Source organism: Silurus aristotelis (genome assembly GCF_946808225.1).
Source record: "Silurus aristotelis genome assembly, chromosome: 1".
Lineage (NCBI taxonomy): Eukaryota > Metazoa > Chordata > Actinopteri > Siluriformes > Siluridae > Silurus > Silurus aristotelis.
The window spans coordinates 32,456,810-32,473,573 of record NC_139574.1 but is presented as its reverse complement, the minus strand read 5'-3'; the positions used below and the strand labels follow the sequence as shown (position 1 = coordinate 32,473,573).

Sequence of the window (16,764 nt, the reverse complement as noted above, 5' to 3'; positions counted from 1 at the left end):
GCACACTAATTGTGATTATGTTCAATTTAATATCATAACCCTAGATGATAATACTATCGTTTATCAATGTGTATAATTTTTCTTCTGCTTTTAGAGAGTCTTTGCCCCTGTGATCTGCACGTCAGGGCCCGGTCACGGGCGCAGCGTATCTCTTTCCTCCTACCCTTCCTCCAGACACTCCTCAGAATCTTCCATCAAGAGGAAGCGTGGGCTAGAGGGAGGAGAGGGAGAACGTCGGGATGCTGACGGTGGTACGTCTCACCTTCTTCCGCTGTCTTCCTCTGGCCAGTCTATTTCAGTCAGCACATCTTCAACTTTGGGAGCAGTAAGAGTAGCATCGACCATAGTCACTAACGTGGTACGTCCTGTCATAAGTACACCAGTGCCAATAACCAGTAAATCGTCCCAAGACAGAAAAGCCACCACTCCTCATACGCAGCTTCTTATTGGATCTGGAGTGGCAGGAAGTGGGGCAACTTTGGCACCTGCCGGAGGGGGCGGGTACTATTCCTCGTCCTCGCCCAGTCCTGCACTTGGAGGACAAGCGGGACTAAATCTAGTCTTGGGAGGCACATTTCAGGCACCGTCTGCAGTGCAGCTTATCAGTCCTCCTCCTCCTCAAAATCCAGCATCCCCCGCCATAGTCGCTCCTACACAGAGTAATGGTCCTGCACCCTTGCCTCTGCTGCAGCCTCACATCCTGCCTACAGCCTTGTCCGCACCCTCTGCAGGCCAGAAAGCAGTAACGCAAGTACAGTACATTCTGCCCACTCTCTCTGCCAACAACCCCAAGAGCCCCTCGCCTCAGCAGCCCAGCCAACCAACCAGTATCTTCACCCTGCCTACAGCTCCGCCTACACTTGCTTCAGTGGCAAATGGGAAGCAGTCAGGATATACATCAGGCCCTGCAGTAGGCGTGGTCAGTCCGGGAGCTAGAGGTATTGAAAATTTTTTTTGGACTATGTTTGGAGGAAAAACAGTTTTTATTAAAGAGGTTAAAATCAAATGCAAAAATCATTAGTCTCTGCTTTATTGCTATGATTGTATTTTTTGTTTAAGATGTTAAAAAGCCTATAGCTTCAATTGTAATTGTTAAAATATCATACCAATGGATTAAATGCAATAATGATTCAGTTCCTCTCCAATGCTTTTACTGTTATGCCTTTGTGGGTTGTGCTAGATAGGTACGGTGCTGAAGTGATAGCGCCCCTGTTATTTATATCACACTGGTGTTTTTTTTTCTTTTTTCATTTTTTTTTTTTTTTTTATCTTCAGTGCAAACACAGTCCCCAGTCTTACAGGGCAAGATGCTGGTTCCCATGGCAACTGTGCGGACCACTCCTGCCCTTTCTCAGCAGTTTCCCTTGATGGCTCCGCCTCTTCCTGTGCAGAATGGAGCTCAGTCAGGAAACAAGGTAGCCAAACGTTCTCATACATACATATCTAGTGATTGGTTCCTGTGTTAATTATAAGATGTAATATTACCTCTCCTCTTCTAGATCATCCAGATTGCCCCTATGCCTGTCGTGCAGTCCCCGCTTTCTTCTGCAGGGAGTCCATTCCCTGTAACCATGGCAGCAGCCACAGTGGTTGCCCCCCCAGGCTCTACCCCCTCACAAGCTGTGCTGCTGCCTCCCCCACCCACGAGGTATGATACACACACACACACACACACAACACACACACTCCCACACACAATTCCTCTAACACTCCACTCCCACTCTTACACAATGCTGCAGTACAAGAGTTTACTGCAGTCTCTTTTTACTCAACCATTTCCTCTCTGCCTCTTACAGAATCACTTATGTCCAGTCCACTCCAGGAGGCCCCTCCCCTATCCCACTTGTTTCCACAGCAACAGGCTCCACCTCACAAACGGCCCCCCCAACACCCGGATCAGCATATGTGCCGTCTCCTTTGGCCACCTTTGCGGCGATTGCTCATCCGGGACAGACACTAGTGCAGCCACTTATTGCTGGTGAGTGTATGTGAAGTGTATAAGCTCCATAACATTTACACATTTTACCTCTTACCCCAGACATCATCAGTAAACCAGAACAAGTTTGGTGGCCATCATTAGTTTTACCTTGGAGCGCTTTGAGGCGCTTCGAGATCTATATCATTGAGGATCAACTCGGCCCAACATCTTTCTTATGGAATTTCAGCTTGAGCGAGCAATAAACACCAAACATCTGTTAGCTGACTGATTATGTTTGGGGTAGGATTGTGTAAATGTGGCCATAGATTCGTTTAATGGCATGTGTTCGGAAATTCCCTTTTCAAACTAATCAAAGCGTTTCCTTGTTTTAACAGGTCAGCCACCATTGTTAGCACCGCCCCAGTCTCCCAACCCAGCAATCACCGCCATCTACCCCTCTACTACAGTCACTCTGTCCACCGGGGTGGTGTCTGGAGCAACAATGCCACCCGGCGTGGTTTATACGGTCTCAAGCCCTTCCATCCTTCCCAAACACACTTCCACCACTTCCGTGACACCTACGTCCCTTCCGGCCCCTGACAGGACGGGTCACGGTCCTGCACACACTGAGCTGGACAGACAGCCCGATAAACTGCCTCTCTCTCACACCGACAGGCTGACTAAAGTCGGCAGCAGCTCGGCAGCTCCACCGCCTGGCCCGACATTGCCTCTACAGCCTGCCGGTTCAGCTCAGCCCCCACTCGCAGGTAGAAACTCGCAGGTTTTTCAATATTGGAAAATATTACGTGTTTTTTTTTTATTTATTTCAGGAGCCGCTTGACATTCACGCTCTGTTTTTTTTTTTTTTTTTTTTCACCCCAGCTGCCATTTCGAAAATTCCCTCAGCCCCTGCCAAGCCTCCACAGAAGGTCAAGGCCACCGTGGCCAACATTCCTGTCGGCTGCTACGATGGAGGAGGGAGAGGGAAAGAAAGAGAGAAAGACCGGGAGAAAGAGAAGGACCGGGAAAAGGAGAAGGAGAGCAGCAGTTGTTTCTCATTTGAGGTGGATAAATCTAGAGAAACGACTCCAGCTGGTCTCGCCTCGCTAGACGATGGCTCTTCGGAAGCTGAAGCTCATAGCGTCAGTGAAGTGGGTTCCACAAGCACACGCAGCAAAGAGGCCAATGCTAAAGAGGTGACATTACCAGTTCCTCAAATGATTATAAGTGCTTTGCTTGACTACAGTATGTACTGGCATTTTACTCGTACCAATAAATGCAGGATTACTGGAAGAAAAAAAGATTCACACACTAGCTGACATAAATTTTTTTTTTTTAGTATGTAAATCAGGCAGTATTTTGAAAACTAATTTCGAAGCTACTGTGCTGTACTTTCGGCCCGATTTTTTATGAGTTATGTGATATGATGTCTAACTATCTGATCACACGATTTTAGTAAAACTGCAGTTTGTCCTACAACCCACAGACTGCAGTGAAACGAGTAAGCCTATGAGTAAACAGTCATTTTTCTTTTTTCTTTTTTTTTTTTTTCTTCTTGCTACCACTTGCTGTGAATCACAAACACAATCCCATATTGCAGAGCAATGTTGTACTATGACTGTTTATTTTGTGAGGGATCTGTACAAAGACACAGATAAAAAGGGGAGAAGAAGAGGACTGATTAGATTTAAAGAATAAATCAGAAAACTGGATACCCAGTGTGCTTTTGTATTATCTGTATAATTAGCCAGCCCTATGACCTAGACAAGCGCTGGTACCGTATGAGTAATTGAAGGGCAGTGCAGTCTTACACTCCTCCAAATTAGGGTCAAGATCATTTTTTGAAAAAGTTATTACACCAAAAAACATTAATTAATATTGTAAATGAAAAGGATGAGAATTTATTAGTGAGTTTAGTGAGCTTTTTTAGACTCTCCATTTCAATTTTAAGTGGCTTTTAAAATCTGCGGGTCAGCCTGTAATATCATAATGAATATTCGCAGTTTTTCCACCACCCACGACGCATGCAGATCTGCCCTGCTTCCACTTGTGCAGTGCAGAAAATGATCTGAGATTGCGTGCATGTTAACGAAGCAGCTGGGGTGTCTTTAGGACCAAGTGGAATTCTGTATTTGTGGTTTATTCAGAGGAAAGCGGTGGAAAGTCAGGAAACATTTTTAATACTCCCACGCAAGTGTCGAGCATAATAATAAAGTGCCCCGGTCGTCGTCGTCCCCCCGTTAGCAGAGCGCATTAGTATTGTGTTCTTTTTCCTAGCAATTAACGTCAGACAGTTGAAGTGAAGCAGGGTGACAACCGGGGCGAAAGTTCCTCGTTAATGATTTTTCGCACTCTTGAGAATTAACATAAAATCTCTCGCCGTCTCATGCAACTCAGAAAGGGTTCTTTTGATTCCTTTGCGCTTTGCTCACAGGCTGAATGGAAAGACTCTACTTCCTCTTCTCCATTACCTCCGTCTGCATCAGAGCCTGCCCCACCCCTTCCTCAGTCAGACAAAGATTCTCCGCTTCCTAAAAAGCTCAAGTCCCGCCCCCCGCCACTGAAGCGCCCATTCGACTCAGTTGACAAGTGAGTTTGTTTTGTTTTTTTTTTGTCAAAATAATACACCTTTAAATTATTTTTACCAGTTCATTGTGATACACATTATGATATTTTGTTCAACGGCTGTGCTGTGACGTTAGCTGCGTTGTGCGCAGAGTCCTATCAGAGGTGTACTTTGAGGAGCGATTTGCTGAACTGCCAGAGTTTCGTCCCGAAGAGGTGCTTCCATCGCCGACCCTGCAGAGCCTGGCCACCTCTCCACGTGCCATCCTGGGCAGCTACCGCAGGAAGAGGAAGAACTCGACTGGTGAGAGAGGCAAGAGCAAAGAGTTTAGTGTGACATATAACAGACTTTCTTAACTCTAACAGCCATAATAATAGCAGCATGTTGTGCCGTATCCAGATTTAGACTCCTCCACGGACGACCCGATCTCGCCGAAGAGAAAGAGCCGGCGCAGGTCGAGCTGCAGCTCAGAACCCAACACACCCAAAAGTGCTGCCAAGTGTGAGGGTGATATATTTACCTTTGACAGGCCAGGTAAGACAACTCGTGCTTCTCACCGACTTTCAGCTACACAGAGAGAAAGAGAGACCCCTTACAGATTCCGACTTGATGTCTTGTCTCATGCTTTTGGACAGGTACAGACGGGGAGGACATTCTGGGGGAGCTGGAGTTTGATAAGGTGCCATATTCCTCTCTGAGAAGAACTCTGGATCAGAGGAGAGCTCTTGTCATGCAGCTATTCCAGGAGCATGGTTTCTTCCCTTCAGGTAACACACACACACACACTATACGGTCAAAAGTTTGTGGACACCTGACCATAAGATTCGTGTGGTCTTTTTAAACATCCCATTCCACATTTAATCCCCATTTGCTGTTATATGCTGCTCCACTCTTCTGGGAAGATGTTCCACTAGATTTTGAAGTGCGCTTGTGGAGATTTGGGCTCATTCAGCCACAAGGGCTTTAGTAAAGGCAGGTACTGATGTGAGGTGAGGAGGCCTGGGTGCAGTCAGCATTCACATTCATCCCAAAGGTATTCAGTAGGGTTGAGGTCAGGTCTCTATAGCAGGTCACGCAAGATCTTTCACTCCAACCCATGTAAACCATATGTTCATAGAGCTGGCTTTATGCAGAGGGACGTTGCCATGCTGAAACAGGTTTAGGTCTCCTAGTTTAAGTGAAGGAAATGTTTCATGATACCGCATCCAAAGACATTCTATAAAATTTTGTGACAAACTACACATGGCTGGAAATGTCAGGTGTCCCAATACTTTTGTCTGTATAGTGTTTTTTCAAATGTTCCTAAACTACACGATTACGTCAGAGGTTATGATATAGCTGGTACCATTTAAGTGAGAACAGGAACTTGTTTGCTGAATGTTTCATAAAACGTCTACGATAAACTGGTCATACTGTTATGCAAAAACAAACATCTTTAATTATTGATTATTTTTGTATAACAACCTATTCAGACTGTTTATTTAGTACAAACGATGTAACGACTTCACTACTAGAAGACTGAGTTAAATGTCTTTGAGGGCATTGTAAATTAGATGCCCTCTCCTCAGAGCATTAATATGTTTAAGAAGTAAACATCCACCAATTGCCCCTTCTTCATACAATACAATTAGGCAGACATGGTGGAAATTGGTGGCGCTGTGAATATTGATATTCTTTAAGCCAGAGACTTTTAAAAGCAGATAGAAATCTTTTGTCTAACCTTCACATACGTTTCCCTGTAGCCCAGGCCACTGCTGCATTCCAGGCACGATATGCTGATATCTTCCCTACCAAGGTGTGCTTGCAGTTAAAGATCCGCGAGGTCCGGCAAAAGATCATGCAAACGGCTGTGCCTAGTGAAATTGCAGGGACCTCCGACTCCATCTCTTTACCGGGCCCGTCTGGGCTGGCGGCCAGTGAGGGAGGAGGCGGGTCTGAGTGTGCAGAAAAAGAGGCGGAGCGAGACGAGGAGCAAAGCAACTGCGATGAGCCCAGGAACGCAGGCAATTCACTGGACTCCACCAGATGAGTTCGACGGACGAAGCGAGAGGACCGACGCGATGACCAGATTTCTCCTCCTGCATCTATAGAAGACACGTGCATCGCTCTTCTCAGTAAAGAGTGCAAATGTGTAACGGATGTTCATGGGGGAGGTCACAACACAAACTGGGGTTTTTTTGTTTTTGTTTTGTTTTTTATTGAATTTTACAGTATTTCATGTTTTGAAAAGACTTAATTACAAAAGACTACAAAAGAGCATAGGTCACATTTACATACACACGCGCACACACACCCATACACACACCACTTCTCAATGTCTTAAATATCCACACTTGAACTTAAAGCATTATTTTAATGCGAAGGCTTCCTTTGAACTCTTGAGACTTGAAGAATACAGTGAAGGCAACCCTGTTTCTATACAAAGCCGGGATTTACGAGGGCATCAGATTCCTTTATAGAATGAACTGATTTTTGTTTTTCCAACATGACACATATGGAAGTATGAGTCGGGCACAGATGGTTCGTCATAGGCTCATGGTTTACAGCCAGTCGTTGTGAGGCCGGCCTCCACTGGCTAAGTTTTAAAGATGTTGAAGACTTAATGGACTCATATTTTGATATTTACTTCCCCTATTTCCCACCCCGTTCCATTGTGTTTCAATTTGAAAGGCTTTTTATCAGCGAGCATTGTCAAAGCACTGAATTGCTTCAGCGAGGGACTAGCTTAACTTTCACAAGCGCCTTCTTCCTATGATTGGCTGTAACAGACATCAGATACAGCCTAAGCTACAGATTGGCCAGCCATGAAGGAAGACATTATTAGAAGGGAAGTCAGTGGGCACATTATGGCCATTGATTGGACATTTTTTTCTTTTTCTGTTTTGCATATTCGTATATTGAGAAACATATTTAATTTTTTTCTTTCCTTACCATTTTATTCAAGTTCATACAAAATGAGGAGGTTGAGAGGATGGTAAAATAAGTTGTTAGGAATATACTAGAAGACAACTTAAAAAAAAAAAAAAAAAAAAAAAATGCAAACTTGATTTAATTTAACTCATAAATCTACAGGTCAATATCTTATAGAATTTCATCTTACTGTTCTTATTCATACTGTTCTTGTGGATCTGATCCGTATAACCAACAATACTGCACCTTTTGTTTTGTCTTGCTTTCGGGGACGGAAGTACAAGAGGATAGGAGAACGGGGGAAAAAAAAGAAGAAACACCACTCTTTGTTTTTCCTTCAAATCGCATTTCGAGTGCGACCTTTCCTTTTATTGACCTTCTTTAAATAATCACAGAGATGCGGTGATGATTTATTTTTATTTTTTTTCTTCTTTCAAGAATATTACCTGCTCCTGTGTTGTCCAGGAAATCCCAGTCTATTAGCTCTAGTTCAACCTTCTCCACTAAACATTCCTCCCTGTTCCTTCATTCCTGTTTTTCCCTTCTTCTGTCACTTTATTGGTCTTTCTACAGCTCAGCCACTTTAGGTTGAGCTAAGAGAGAAAGGTGGAAGAAGAGGAGAGGGACACAGGGTGTCTGTGATGATCGTGCTGTGAGGCTTGTTCGTGTTGTACATAGTTCTGGAGGAGTCTCACGACTCCGTCCCATATTAAGGAGCATTATTAAACGTTAAACAATGCCATTACAGGAATTGAAATTGTAAAGCAAATGAATAAAAAATAAATAAATATGAATATTAACATTTTGCTAATTATGTGAAAAGATTTATACAAATAAGCTCTACATTTGTATCTATTTCTCTCAGTATATGAATAAATAGATGTTCAAATAAACACCTCTGTTCTGTGTAAACCACTTCTTGTGTAAATTGTCCATACAGGAAGCAGCAATTTGCAATTGAGCACTGAAAGATATCCGGGTCAGATTATCACTCTGTACAACCACGGTGAGCAGAAAAGAATTTTGAAGCTACACATTGAAGCTGAGGCAAATCGATTACAACAGCAGAATAGCACATAGGTTTCCACGTCTGTCAAGACCAGGAACGTGTCAGGATAAGGTGGGCATATGTTCAATGAAATGGGATAGTTGAAGATTGGAAATAATGTTGCCTGTGGTGATGGATCTTACTTCTGCTGCAGATGGTCGGGTAAGAGTTTGGCAGGAGACCACGAGACCTCCCTTGTTTCAACAGTTTAGGCTGGTGGAGGTGTCATGAAGTGAGGAATTCTTTCTTGACACCCTTTGAGCATCTTAGTCCTTAATGACATTTCTTTCAAATTAAGTAAGAGATCGATTATTATTAAAATATGACTCCAGTAAAAGTGCTCCTTTAAAACTTTCACGTGAGTGCAATGTACTTATCCAAACCAGTATGATTTATTACAGCTATTATGTTCTTATCATGTTTGTCACAAGACTCTTCATCAACTCAGTTTATATTAAAAGACTCTGTTACTCTTAGCACACTGATCTATTAATGGAAACACTGATATCTGTTACAATTATCATGAGCTCAAACCCTTCTTTTTAAATAGTTTAGAGTTTAGTTTCTTCCATCCGTTATTACTTTTGAAATGTTTTGCTTGCTATAAAACTGAAGTTCTCTATCCTGATTGGTGGCTTGCTGTGCGGTTGACCAGGTAAGTTTTTAATCCACCCATAAATAAAAGAAGAACGACTGATTTCACTAAATGTAGAGTTAAAAGTAAGATATTTGACTGAACTGTAGTGAAGTAAAAGTCTCCCTAAATGCTTCACACTTCACTAAAGTGCAGATACTTTGTTACTGTCCACATTGGTTTTAATGGAGCTTGCTGTGTTCTTTGGCAACCAAGGTTTCAGCAACAAGAAATAATAACACAAGACCTTGATGATAATCAGGAACCACCAACTTTGTGCCGAATGTTTAGGGAAGGCCAAGACATGTGATGAAGGTCTGGTGTTCACATGCTTTTGGTTACATAAAGCTAATCTTTCAAGGAGTTTTAGATTTCATAGATTTAAACAATATGACGATTTCCATATAATCATCTAAAACTACAGAAACGCAAACGCAGCCAAGAGACAAACTGTAAATTTTTTATTTACAACAATCTTTGACATGTACAGTAAAAAAAACAAAAAAAAAAATTCTAAGAACACAGACACGTATTCAACAGACACGTAAGAGCTGGGAGAGGTGAAACTGTAAAATCAGGTTAAGCAGAACAAGCACTTCTCATCTGTCTCAATTATATATGATCTCATCACTGTGCCTGAGATGAGAGCTTTTGTATCTGTTAAGACGTGTTCCCTTGTGATTGAGGCTTCCTGATCACATCTATGCTTATAAACTAAAAGGTCCTTTCAAGGATCATACCGTCCACAGTCTGCAACTCTCCTGCCGCTGTATTTGTTTTTATGTGGTGACATAACACTGTTTCCTGCAATCCCACTCATCTTCAGTCTCTCGGATTTGAGGATGATCGGCGTTGTTAATCACAAGCCCATCACAAATTCGGTTCGTCACTTCCTGAAACGTTGTCATTTAATCACTCTAGGCTTCTTTGTAGCCTTTAAGATCAATGCTAATTGCCAGAGTGAGGCAGTTCCTTCACTATTAGCTTGTCGATCAAATCAATTCTCTTTTCCCTTTCTGTCCTCAGTCTTAAGTGGCCCACGATATGGTCCCAGATTAACTGCTTTTGCTAAATCACATAAGCTGCAGGTTGTCCAGAGTGATGGTGTCCATGTTGATGCCACCTTCTAGCGCTGTATGATAAAGCTCTATAGCCTCTGCCAGGTCGCCGCTCGTCTCGATGATTGCTATCGCTTCCCCAAATTCATTACACATGATGGTTGGAGTGCCTTGAGTCTGAAAGCAAGAGAAGACAACAATTAAGTGTAAGAGTTTTGGGTCACATACTATTAAGATGTTATAAGTGACTACTTTTGTCACAGCCTAAATCCCTACCCACCTGCTCGAGATCAGACGTCTGAATCTGAATGAGTTGTGGCTGCCCCAGCTGAAAACTCTGTTGGCAAAGGTTCACGTCTGAAGTGTTAACCACAGCAAGTGTCGCAAGGTTGCTCTCCGTGGCGGCCTCCAGTTTGACGTCGCTGCCTTGCTCGGTTTCTTGTTGGGCCTTGCTGTGGGTCTTGCGATGGTTCCTCAGGTTTGAGATGGTCTTGAAGGTCTTGCCACATTCTGCGCACGTGTGCGGCCTTTCGCCGGTGTGTGTTCGTCGGTGCTCGACCAGATGCATACTCTGCACAAAACCCTTGTTGCAGAACTCGCAGCGAAACGGCCGCTCACCCGAGTGTGTGCGTAGGTGCTCGCGCAGGTGGGTGTTCTGCCTGAAACGCTTCCCGCAGACAGCACAAGGGTACGGCCTCTCGCCAGTGTGAACGCGCTGGTGCAACGTGACGCTTGATGCTGAAACAAACAACTTTCCACACACTGGGCACGGATGCGATTTCCCGGAGGCTGAGCTGGAGCCCCGTGGGCGACCGGGTCCCAGTCCGTGGCTCAACTGATGGAGGCGCAGGTTAGCAGCTGAGTTCAGGCGCTTCCCACAAATAGTGCAGTCCAAGTTCGGCTTCGGGACTGAAGGAGCAGCCTGCTCTACACCCTCAGTCGATGCTTTTTGACCTGTAAACCCGGATTCATTAGTAGCATCTGTAAAAGCGTGTGTCAGGTTGGGGTGTTCTTCCAGGCAGTGCAAATCCCTTTGCTTCTTGCGCAAGAACCCTTCCGAGCAATGCGGGCAGGGGTAAGGCGCTGGTGCTCCTGGGTGGTGAAGGAATCTATGTGCTAAAAGTTTTGCAGTCCGGATGAACGTGGCTGAGCAGTCTGGGCAAGCCGAGGGTGTGGGGTTACTGTGGAGGAGCCGGTGTTGGCGTAAGTTCGAGGACTGCGTGAACGCCCTGTGGCAGACGTCACAGCGGTACGGACGCACCCCGGTGTGAGTCAGGCCATGCCGACTGAGGTTGGCCAGCGAAGAGAAGGTCTTGCCGCACACACTGCACTGAAACGGACGCTCGCCCGTGTGCGTGCGCAGGTGGTTCCGAAGATGGATCTGCTTTTTAAAAGGCTTTCCGCAGATGTTGCACTTGAAGCGGCGCTCGCTGGAGTGTGCCGTTCGCCGGTGACTTAACAAACGGATTTGGGAAGTGAAGGTTTTATTGCAGGTAGAGCAAGGGAACTTGAAATCGTCTTCTGTAATGGGAGCCTGCCATTTCTCCGAATCCTCCATAATGTCCGTGCTTAGACTGCTGTCTGGATTTGCTGGTTGCTTTTTTGCCTCTTCTGGCACAGGACCCGTCGTATCCATCCCATTTTCTGCTGGTACAGCATCCTGAGAGAGAGATGCCTCCAGGATGTTCGCACCCGTGTCCGTTTCGGTACTTTCAGGGGCCGTGAGTGTGGCCTGTTTCTGTTTTCTCCACCCAGCTTCTCGCTCTCGTGCTCTCTGCATAATTGACAAAGGCATCTGCTGAGTCAGCGTGACCTGCACAGGAAGAGGACACGAAAGTTGAATTGAGGTATACAGACCCACACTGTCTTTTAATCAGGATAGTATGGAATAGTGAATTCGATGTGTTTAGAGCATTACTGTGGAAGGAGAGCTGACTGGTTCACGGTTAGTATGAGTGCGGCGGTGGTAAAGAAACTTGGTCATGTTGGTAAAGGTTTTGGCACAGAAAGGGCACCTGTGGAGAGGCTCAGATGTATGGGACTTCCTAGAGAACAGAAAAAGAAAAAAAAAAACAGGCGTTTATTGCAAGGCACTGTGACGGTTTTTAATTGAATAGAAAGTGTCTATACCTGTGTATGATGAGGGTCATTTCTGTAGTAAAGCTGTGCCCACAGTCCACACACAGAAAGCGGGCCTCCCCGGAGTGTGTCCGCATGTGTGTGTGCAGCGATCCCACCTTTTTGAACACCTTGTCGCATTCAGGGCATTCATGTGTTCCCTGCTCGTGCACTCGGAGATGTGCTGCCAGGCGATTGGCTGTGGTGAAAGTTCTCTTGCACTCGTCACACTGCAGGTTGGCGGACGAAACGGACGAATTCACCCCAAGCCCTGCTAACCGAGCAGTATACGAGCGCCTTCCTCCCTGTCCCTTCCCAAGCTCTGCTTTACTCCCGTCTTCTCTCATGTCACCTTTCCTTCCATCGTCTTCCCTCACTCTTGAACCATCCTCATAGCCCAGCATGACCCCAGTGCCCCCGCTCTCTTTGTCCTGAGCCAGAAAGTGTTCGCCCTGGTGGTGAAGGAAATCTTCTGGAGTACTGAACAGCAGGTTGCATTCTGAGCACTCATACGGGTGAATAATTAACACCTCTTCCTCTGCATGCTTCCCCAAGTCTGCATGCTCAACGGAGGGGAGAAGGTTGAGCGTAGTAATACCGTTCTCAAGCCTGATTGGCTCGGATGGGAGGAGTGAAGGGAGGAGTTTGGCTTTGCGAATGGTCGTTGAAGCAGAGCCATCTGCAATGGCTTGGGCAGAGCAGAACTGGAGGCGGAGCATAGCTGAGGTCGAGCCAGACAGAGACTGGGTGCTTGGAAGAAGGGTAGTTCTGGGTGAAGCTGTAGACTTGGGCAGAGAGTGCTGTTCTCGAAGAGCCTGGTGTAGAAGCAAACAGAAATAATGATCAAAACTGCATAGCAACCAAAGTCTATTATGAGAGAAAGTTTTGGCACTTAATAAATGGAGATTCTTCACAGTGAGAATTCCTCATGCGCCTTTGTGTTCTCTATCTAAATTTAGCTGGTTAACTTTCATATACAGGTAAACCCTGACTTATGATCGAGATGAGTTCCGATGACTTCATCGTAACTTGAAAATATAGTAAGTCGATACATGGTCTAGCCTACACAAGAGTTTTAAAGAATGGTGATCAGTATGGGGTAGTACACCAGTATGGTTCACTCTGCCCTCCGCTCGCAAACAATACAATGTTACGTTTGTCTGCCACATGAAATCTTTTAATATTTTGTCGTATAGCTATCGTCATTGTAAGATGGAAATATTTTAACCATCGTAACTCTGGGACCATCTGTTTCTTGTTATCCGATATTAATTAAAGCAAATGATCAGTAAGCACCTGGGCCAGCGTTAGGATCTCTCCAGCTCTCTGTTCATCCAGCACCAGGTTTTGCACTTTGGCCACAGGGGTGACCGAACCATCTGGCTGTAGAACGTAATCCTGAAACAATAAAGAACATGACCAGGATAATTAATATCGCAAACGCAGTTCTATTAATGCTACATTTGCATGCTAAACCTTACCTGTTGCATTGAATTCTCAATACAGAGAAGCAGGGATTGAAAACTGTTCTTTAATCCTATTCCTGCCTACTTCTGGAAGATTTCAATGATCCCACTACCTACCTACTCTGTGACCCCCGACCAGGATAAAATCTTTTTCTAAAACTTCTGAACTTTTTCAGCAGAATCATGTATACACTCACAGTGTCAGCCATGTCGCTGTGTGTGCTGATCTTGTGAGTTTGCCGGTGTGCCATCCATAATTCCGCCGTGTCGAAGAGTGCCAGGCACTCCAGGCACTGGTAGTGGATCGGAACCGCCGCAACTGCCGCGTCTATTTCTGCCACCTCGCAAAGCTCTGTCGGGTAATAACATGCATATACAGTTAAAGCGAAGTCAAAAGGCATGCCATTCTTTCAAATAATGACCATCGACTTGCACGAGGACAACAGTTCACTCTAAAATCATACACACCATGTTCCGCATCCAGGCCCACCTCCCTCATGTGCAGCTCCTGATGGAGCAGCAGCTCCTCTGAGTTCCGGAGAAGGGCGCCGCATTCCAGACACTGGTACTGACTGGTGTCCTCATGGCCGGAAATGGCCACCAGGTCGTCGACTTCAGCCCCAGTGTGCACCTGTTGGTGGATCAGCACCTCCTCCAGAGTATTAAAGAGCTGCTGGCACTCACTACACATGTACTGATGCTCCACATACTCGTCCTGCTGCTCGCTCATGATTAGTGCAGGGGTTTTTGTACTAATGTCTCTTTGTCTGTATGTCACTCTTGCGACAGGGATGCTTTAACTATTAAAACAAGGAACTGAAACCTGCGTCTCAAAGTATTTGAGGAGTCATAGAGGGGTTTTTAGAGTAGCATCATATCTTTAATGGGTCCACAGCGACATCTGAAAAACAAATATATAGGACATCTGTATTATTAATACATTTCAAACCACTATGGAACGGCCGAATCAGAAAAGAAATGTGCAATTCTGTCACGTGACATTATTTGTCCGTTAACCAATTAGCTTAGGGGATCGCTACATATGCATGTTTGTGTTACATATCAAAATGCTCAGCACAGTCGGGAGAATCGCCAACTGAGTACCATATTGTTGCTGCATGGTGTCACGTGACGAAACGAGGGCGTTAAACTAAGAAATATGCTCAGCACAGTGAGCGTTTTGACGTCACATGTCCGTGTTGCTAGAGTTGTGCGATTTCCTGGTGTCAAAACTGTAAGAGTTTGAATCAGAGGAAAGAGCAGAGACGTAAGGTGGTGCCCAGACCAGTGCCCTATATTCCATGGCCTACTCCCCGCGGACCCCAAGCGCCACCTAAACAGTCCCTTAAAGTCAAAAGCATATACATATGACAATTTTGTGTCGAGCATGTCTTGTGACGAGTTTTGCATTCTCCTTTATATAAATCTCTGATTCATGCTGTTTTGTTTCACATTATCTTGTTGACCAACATGTCAAATCTGTTGCGTTTTATTTTTTTGTGCCGACAAAGAATGAGGATGACACTGGCCATAAATGTTGTACTGCAATAAATAAATAACAGAAATGCTAACCTCATCAAAAATACTTTTCTAGTGGTAGTTCTCCCAGATAGTGGTATTGCATTTAAAATGTAAAACACTGGAGGGTACTTTCCAGTATATTTGCATGTTCACTGGTTTTCCATCTTGCATAAAACTCGTGCCATATTTGACAACTGCTTATATCTGCTCACAATAGAATACTCAGAATACACTAAATACATATTATACAGTTTGTATTATTGTTTACACTGATATGGAACAATCATTGTGTTATGTGGTGTCACATTTATGTGGTGTTTATTGTGTGTCATTATGTGGTGTCAGTAGGGAGGGCGGAGGAACTACTGAGAGCTCAGGAACTGGGGGCTGAGCGACTACTGACGGCTTGAGAAACCACTGAAGACTGATGATATACAAACTGCCGATAAACTACTGATTGCTCAATGGGGTAAAAGCAGCAGGCATGTACAAGAAACGTGTTTAAATCCTGCGACTTTATCAATGACTCGAGTGCGACTCAAACATGCGCTCGCATTGCGCAAGATTTGAATAAGTCGGTGACGTTCGCTTAAGTAGCGGTATGCGCGTTGCTAACGCTGAAGTGACTAACAGCGCGGCCGCCTAGGTGTGATTCGGCCGCATTTTCACGGCACTGCTAGGACGCGGCGGGTTTTTTTTTTTAATGTATTTGTTTTTGTGGGGCCTAAAGCCTCTGGGGTTCCTGGCGTGGTAAACCGCGGCTCTGCACCGTGGCGGGGCTCTTCCGCGAATTTCCAGACTACTGCGTTTCCGAGCGCGCCCCGCGGTGTCCGCGGCTCCGTAGAGCCAGAGCGCGGCGGTCTTTAGGCGGCGCTCTTCACTTTTCCCCGCAGGTCCGTCGCGCTCGGGCGAGGCCTTCTTTCCCCTTCTCTCTCTCTTACCTCGGTCGTGTGCAGAGTTACCGCCCGGACGCTCCCTCATGCTGTGGTGTGTCCAGCATCTGCACGGCCCTTAGAGGCTAGCTGAAGCGCGTTTACTGCCTGAGTAAACAACCAACACGGACAATTGGCTTATTTTTTAAACAAACCTAGACAAATAAAAAAAAAAAAATAAATAAAATACACGCCGGGACTGACGGATTGTATCTTTTTTTTTCTCTTGCCGTTGTCTTCGCAGTGTGTGCATGCTGAACCGCCTCCTCCGGGTCACGTGCGTTTATTCGAAGGCGCTGATTGGAGGTTGGAGCTGCCAGTTAAAAAAAAAAAAACTGCAAACGGAACTGTGCTTTTCGAGTCCTTATCATCACGGCACCACCGCTATGTGTGCGCCCGCTGAAACCCTTTTGTTTTTACACCTGTCGACATAAAGTTATATGAAACAAGATCAAGAAATCAAACTAGTAATAAACACACACACACACACACATTAGAAATCACTTCCGTGTAGACATGACCTCCAGAGGAGTCACACACTGTATGCTCCGCCATGTCTGCACTCCTGCTCTAATCTCTCTGAATTAGATTAA

At 45.1% G+C, this 16,764-nt stretch overlaps 3 protein-coding genes across 13 annotated transcripts in view; 2 read left to right on the top strand and 1 right to left on the bottom strand.

Annotated features, from left to right (window-relative positions):
* Positions 1-8,287, top strand: part of cicb (capicua transcriptional repressor b) — a 347,812-nt gene extending 339,525 nt beyond the window's left edge. For 3 of the 10 annotated variants that reach the window (XM_083533513.1, XM_083533507.1, XM_083533512.1), the window contains 11 exons: positions 95-938; positions 1,276-1,415; positions 1,500-1,648; positions 1,797-1,978; positions 2,314-2,685; positions 2,801-3,114; positions 4,353-4,507; positions 4,636-4,796; positions 4,884-5,018; positions 5,120-5,251; positions 6,227-8,287. In XM_083533513.1, the coding sequence (XP_083389639.1) occupies positions 95-938; positions 1,276-1,415; positions 1,500-1,648; positions 1,797-1,978; positions 2,314-2,685; positions 2,801-3,114; positions 4,353-4,507; positions 4,636-4,796; positions 4,884-5,018; positions 5,120-5,251; positions 6,227-6,513 (2,871 nt within the window). In that variant the 3' untranslated portion in view covers positions 6,514-8,287. Of the gene's footprint in view, positions 1-94; positions 939-1,275; positions 1,416-1,499; positions 1,649-1,796; positions 1,979-2,313; positions 2,686-2,800; positions 3,115-4,352; positions 4,508-4,620; positions 4,797-4,883; positions 5,019-5,119; positions 5,252-6,226 lie in introns of all 10 variants that reach the window. The other 7 variants (XM_083533511.1, XM_083533506.1, XM_083533510.1 and 4 more) reach the window with 3 other exon arrangements.
* The window catches only part of znf574 (zinc finger protein 574), a 76,667-nt gene that overhangs the window by 16,031 nt on the left and 43,872 nt on the right, over positions 1-16,764 (top strand). The window lies entirely within an intron of this gene.
* On the bottom strand, positions 9,523-16,460 carry znf526 (zinc finger protein 526). 2 transcript variants are annotated; one of them, XM_083536313.1, is made up of 8 exons: positions 16,181-16,460; positions 14,187-14,643; positions 13,916-14,070; positions 13,549-13,650; positions 12,265-13,067; positions 12,053-12,179; positions 10,415-11,947; positions 9,523-10,311 (listed from the first exon to the last, which is right to left on the bottom strand). In XM_083536313.1, exons 2-8 carry the CDS (start codon positions 14,446-14,448, stop codon positions 10,150-10,152), a joined length of 3,144 nt encoding a protein of 1,047 aa, XP_083392439.1. In that variant the 5' UTR covers positions 14,449-14,643; positions 16,181-16,460; the 3' UTR covers positions 9,523-10,149. The 2 variants fall into 2 exon arrangements, with proteins under 2 accessions (XP_083392439.1, XP_083392440.1); XM_083536314.1 differs by having other exon boundaries at positions 14,187-14,619; positions 16,181-16,322.